The sequence below is a fragment of the Branchiostoma belcheri genome, unplaced genomic scaffold (assembly GCF_001625305.1).
Source record: "Branchiostoma belcheri isolate BF01 breed outbred unplaced genomic scaffold, Haploidv18h27 scaffold84, whole genome shotgun sequence".
Classification (NCBI taxonomy): Eukaryota; Metazoa; Chordata; class Leptocardii; order Amphioxiformes; family Branchiostomatidae; genus Branchiostoma; species Branchiostoma belcheri.
Genome location: NW_017804509.1, coordinates 741,374 through 747,722, shown reverse-complemented (window position 1 = coordinate 747,722; position 6,349 = coordinate 741,374). Strand labels below are relative to the sequence as shown.

The 6,349-nt window shown below is 38.4% G+C and overlaps 1 protein-coding gene across 1 annotated transcript in view; it reads right to left on the bottom strand.

The window, feature by feature from the left end:
* Positions 1-2,704: 2,704 nt before the first annotated feature.
* Positions 2,705-6,349, bottom strand: part of LOC109486898 (ankyrin repeat and sterile alpha motif domain-containing protein 1B-like) — an 18,742-nt gene continuing 15,097 nt past the window's right edge. The window contains exons 11-12 of the mRNA XM_019790804.1: positions 4,471-4,537; positions 2,705-2,933 (exon numbers count right to left, since the gene is read on the bottom strand). Of these exons, the coding sequence (XP_019646363.1) occupies positions 2,791-2,933; positions 4,471-4,537 (210 nt within the window). The 3' untranslated portion in view covers positions 2,705-2,790. The remainder of the gene's footprint in view (positions 2,934-4,470; positions 4,538-6,349) is intronic.

The following is a 6,349-nucleotide window of genomic DNA, read 5'->3' as shown; positions in this document are numbered from 1 at the left end:
GAAGAAGAGGAAGAAACTGAGCAAAAACAATATGCTTTCCTTTGGTTAACATAAGGAAGTGGTAGATATTGAATTCTATGGAATGTGTGTTTTACATAGCATGAATGTGCAACTTGTAACACTTACTTAAACCCCTGTTTCCATAATATGTTTCTATCTATCTCACTCTAAAATGCTGGCAGCATCTCACAGTAAAAAGCTTCACATGTACAAAAGTGTGCTGTGGTAAAAGTTACAATTAAAACGATTCCACATTTAATTAGTAGTACATTGTACATGTCCATTAAAAAAATTGAATGGCATAAAATACATTTATGTGATATGGATATGTAAAAATCTTTGAAAAGTTACAAAATATACCAAAGTTAATAAGTACGACAAATCTAAGAAAAAGCAAAGATAACTCATTATGCAAAACTAATTAATAATACACGCGAGTGCTTAAAAATGCTTATTCTAAAAGCTGACATTACAGTAGTAAGAATTCAATGCATGTAACAGCTCAGTCTGTAACCTCTAAGCTTTTTCCAGCCGTGCTTTAGCTCTACATTTACATGTGCATTCACACAAAATTGTGTATTGCTTTTTACATCTTTGCCAAGGTGTCACCAAAGAAATAACACTATTATCATCTGTTAGTTCTCAGGAAAACAATTCTAAAAAAATGCTTATTTAACTGCAAAATATGATGAAAACATAGCCTGAAGACCAGGCTAAAATACAGTCATATACAAGTTTTCTTCCCTGCTCTCTACATTTATGATGTCTGCTTACTACATTTTGCACCCTAAAATGTACAAAACCAAGAAAAAAATTGGTGTGGTCTTAAGTTCACAGTTTTAGAACTAGGATAATTGGTACATGCAATTGTAACTTTAGGCCTAAATTAGGATTATGCAATGGTTAATATAGTACATGTATATGAACAGTATAGTAGTAACACAAAATACCCCATTCTATATATTGGTCATTTATGAGGTGATTTTTCAGGACTGATTCGTTTGACTTAGCTTTGATGAAGTACATGTATATCACATAATGTGAACTGTGTAACATTAGTTATTCATGTACATGTTAGTCTATATACAGTTATTGCTTGCCGTGCTATTGTTTCCCAACTCAGCTTTTACACATTTAGATTCACTGTTAACAATAATGCTGTTAACAGAGATACTGTTAACAGTAATGCTGTTAACAGAGATACTGTTAACAGTAATGCTGTTAACAGAGATACTGTTAACAGTAATGCTGTTAACAGAGATACTGTTAACAGTAATGCTGTTAACAGAGACACTGTTAACAGCAATGCAGCAATGCTTTTCACACATTGAGCCTGGTACTGAGCAAAATTGTGTTTAAAATATCTAATTGTGTCTTGTAAAAATTACATCCTTACTTATGTCACTACAATTACATGGCACATGATGTTAATGTCTTTTTCAAACATATCTTAAAGTTAAGGACCTGGTATATTTTTCATAGATTGCATTTTTAACCTCACTCTGTCTTTTAAAAATCATACTTTTAATATTCATTTACAATAATACGCATGATGATAAAAAAAACTTGTGCACAACCGATCAGAATGCTCATCTGTGAAATAAGGTGAGCTGATTGGTCAGGTCGAATATCAGTGTAACATAACACCCTGTATATGCAAATTTGCTCTGAATAGTACAATAATAGGTAACCTAACAGCCAATCACAAAGCTCAATGTGGAAATGATGTGAGCTCATTGGTCAGTTGCCACTCTAGTGTAACATAACACCAACCTATACCCATATGCAAATTTTATTCTGTACAGTTGACCAATCAAAATGCTCCTTTGAGCAATATGGAAAGTTCATTGGTCAGTTTCTATCTCAGTGTAAAATAACACCTTGCTATATGTAAAACGTATGTAACAATAATTCAAAGAGTATTCAGAAAATTGTTACTCGAGCAACAATTTTCTTGTGTATCGCGTTACCTGGATGTCTAACCTTCATCGACGTATTCGAAGTATTAGCCTAGCATCCAGTCTTTTTTTTTTTCCAAACCCGTGAATAGTTTCATCAGGTTGGTAAGACACTGAGTAAAGAGACTCTTTTTACACAACCAAGTCTTTTATTCAGCTGACGTTTCAGTGACCGTCTGTCACCTTCCTCAGGACAATTCTGACTGGTTCACATTGCACTGCAGCACAGGTGTTGCTGCTACAGATGCATTCCCAAAAGACTTGCCTTCAAGTACCAGAGTTATCAACCAAGGATTCAGGTGTTCAAGAATTCATTCTTTCCTAGAATTATCACAGAGTGGAACTCGCTGTCACCAAGTACAGTAGGGGCATTGTCATTAGAAAGCTTTAAACAATGTGTAGAGTAAGATGTTTAAGAGTTAGGTGTAACAAGTCGAACGGTGTAATGTAGCCAGCTGCTGCCGCGCCGCGTGCCTGCGAAGCTGGTGTGTTACACCAAAAGGTGGTCATACCAGCTATACAGATACAGATACTTGGTTGTCTAAAAAAGAGGCTCTTTACTCTGCAATGACCAAAGAGTCCAGGCTATTACAGTATGCCACATTAGTGTGAAATCTTCCTCTGGTATTAGAGCACTAGCCTCCACCAGGCCTTTCTACGGGAATACGGATCATAGAATTTGGCAAAAAAGAGAATCAAATTGGCCAAGGCAGTCCGGCCACGGGGAGGTAGTTTCGTTCCTTCCGCGGCATAGTCAAACCCCAAGGCGGCCAAACTCCCCTGGCAAATATTCTCCTATATATAGCCAGCGTAGTTAGTCTGGTAGAGACTATTAGAGCATGGTACACTTGTAACAGAGGACAGTAGTTTTCCGGCCAGGTTTGGTCGTGAAGCCCAGCTTTCTTCTCTTCACGTCCTGGACATGTTCAGACCGGCAAACTCGGGCGGGACCTCTGGCATCATCGTAGTGGAAGACTGAAAAAAACAAAAAACACACAACGCAGAGCTGTTATTATTACTGGCAAGTTTTAGCCAAGCAACACTGAAAACATACAATGTAGACTTGAACATAGTACATGTACATACATACATACATACATACAGAGCAGGTGTACATGTAGTTGCTGATATAGTCAAACCTGTACAAGTGACCACACTTCCATAAGGGCCACCTGGCTTAATCTCCAAGCAGATCCTAGGGTGGCAAGAGACATGAACCGAATTGGCCAGGCAGTATCCATTCGCCAAAAACTCTGACTTTGACTTTCTGGTGACTGGATACTGCCTGACCAATTCGATTATGTCTTTTTGCCACCCTAGGAGATTACACCTGGCCAATGTGGACACATTTTAATGGTACATGACTGTATCTTAATTTTTTTCCCCATAAGTGCAAGTAATAATAAGCCTGTCTATACATAGTAAAACTGTGACCATTTTTGTCACCTTCGTCAGCTAGAGTAGCCACTACAGACAGGTTTGACTGTACTCTCAAAGTCAGTGTCAGTGAATAACATGTAAGTCTTAGGGTAAAATCTAGTAGGCTTTATACATGTATACAGTGTCGGCAGTCACAGTTGATCTAGCCACAAGTGTTGTCAGCCATGCTGCATACTAGTAGTTAAACCTGGAAAAGGCCAGAAGACTGAATTCGCATCTTGTAATCATGGTCACACACGATGCCGTGATTAAGCACTTCGGCAGAACGCACTGCACCTGCGCGAAACCTGTAATGTACTGTACATAGCACATGGACAGAACGTCTCAAGGTTGTATTTGCGCAAATAAGGTTAACATCCCGTCTGTAGTTTCCAAATGTTATGTCGGAAAACATATCTTCTGCAACAGGCAAAATTCTAATGCAACTTTGCCCAAAAATCCACCGAAAAGCATGTAAATACAGGGTTTTGCGCACTGGCGCAGTACGCTCTGTTGACATGCTCTATGATTATACATTAATTTTTTTACAAATGCAAATTCATGGGTCTAACTTTTCCAGGTTTGACTGGACAGAATGGCGACTGTGGCATTACATAGAAGCATCAAAGTGCAGCATAAACAGTGAGTAAGGACTGTGTACAGTATTTTGAAGCAAACAGGACAACAGTTGAGCGCAGGTTTTGGAACAAGCTCAGTGAGCAGCAGGACATTGCTGTTGGGCAAGGGTTTTCTCCAGTGACTGTCCCAGTTTTTTTTCTCCCCTGTTGTCTCAGCAAGACAAATAACAAAGTGCTTTGTACACAACTAAAAGTAAGCATTTAATCATCTATACCTGAAGCCAAAGTTTCAGTGGCTGTCTGGACTGTCACTTCAAATACCCTGGATAAGAATTCAAAGGGCTATATTTAGGTGTACTTGGTTATGCACAAAGAACTTTATTATCTGGTGATTTGATAATAACAATCATCATTGTGATGAAATAAACCATTCACACCAGCAAAATATGAGCGAAATAATCCTGGAGAAAACCCTGCGTTGGACAAGTAGTACGTAGAACACCTGAAACCACTACCTTCGGCGCTCCGCCCAACTTCAAGTTCGCCGCTCGGAATGGAGGGACTGGGGACACTACAGGGGAGCTGGTGTGGGGTTAACTACCGTTAGTATACGTACAACAGTCCAACAGAACGTCTACTAACATAACTCCACCTGGTCACATACATTATACAATGTTTGTTAGTTTGTTTTGCATAACCGCTAAACCGCCATTCTAGGCATAACACACCAGTTTTGTACAGTATATACATGTACATGTAGTAGAGGGGATTCAATCCTCAAGCTACCGACATCTTGCACACGCAGTCGTCCCTCAGTAAGACATCTGGAGCCGCATAGTTCCCGTTTAGAACTTTTATTCAGCCTTGTTTTGTACATATATGTACATGTAAGTACAACGGAAAGGTCCCCTACTCTTTTGGATAAGAGTGGTGGGATTTTCAACGTGTGTGAGGTGTGGCTCTCCCCAAACACGTGACCTCCATTTAACGTCCTATCTGAGGGACAGATTTGCATACCTAAAGGTGCTGCACAAGAGATCTTTCAAACACAATGTTTTTCAAAGTGGCAGACATACGTGTGCATATAAACTATATATATATATGTGAACTATATAACCAGGTGGATTTATGTTAATTGAGGTCAATGTCCAAAAAATAAGGTTCCGTGTAAGAAATGACAGATAATGAACAGGAGATGGTATCAGAAAGGTTGACTTTGCAGAAGTTTTGCACATTTGTTTCTTTTGGTTCAAATTGAAAAACTAAGCCTTGTAGGACCTATGAAATAATGAATTACACATTAATTATATAATTATCCAAATTACATAGAAACTCAATATGTGTTGTCTTTTTTTAAAATTTACATGTACAAGTGCAGTACAGGCTAAAGCTAAATCCCACTAGACTAAGTGTTTCAGGAAAGCGGGAACTACAGATCACTAGCTTCAAATAAGAGTCTAAAAACTAAGTTCAAAGACTAATTATTCAATCAATCATTTAGTCCTTGCATCCATGAATTATAGTTCCATGGAATTGGGTGTCAAATGGGAAAAACTCTGCATATTCAACATGGAACTGGAGTAAGAATCTAAAAACAGGTAAATGAGGAATTTGAAGTTTCCAGACAGTACTATAAGTATAATGAGGTTGTTAACAAGGTAGAAAGTTGAAATGGATCGTATCGTCATGCAGTTAGTTACCAATGGTTAAATAGCACCGAGGCAGCATGTTGACATAATGAAATTAGTTTACTCAGATGGTATTTCTCTAGATTTCTGTAGTTTTTCTTTCTTTTCTTTTTAATGTGGCAGTTGTAGGATACTTCCTAAAGGCCGACTTTGGGACTGGTGAAGGTTAGACATCCAGGTAACAAGATACGGCAAAACAAAGTTACTCATGACAAGCAACTGGATATGATTTTGGAAATGGTCAGGTAGCGTCCACTACCTTTCGTCTGTGACACTAGTTTAAGAGAACTTGTGCAGAAAGGCATGTTTAAACCTGTAAGATTGATATGCAAATAAGTGAAGTAAATCTTTTTGGGCAGCATTGGGACAACTGTTTTTTTTTTTATTTTTTATTTTGTTTGAGCTTTGGGACTACCGTTTTCCTAATTTTTTTTAAAGCTTTGGGACTACCATTTTTTAAAGCTTTAAAGCTTTGTAACTACTTTTTTTTTTCTATCTTTTTATTTTGAAGCTTTGGGACTACCATTTCTGCCCCTAAGTTGCCTGGGTGCTGGGAGTAATCAGTTCCGTACCTGAGAGCCTTGGCTGCTTGTGGACCACGTGGCGGACCTCTTAAGCTAATCTGTCTAACTGTGTGCCAAAAACACACTACGGATTTGGTGCGCCAATGTGTCAACATCTGCACATTTGCCACCGAGAGCCATTA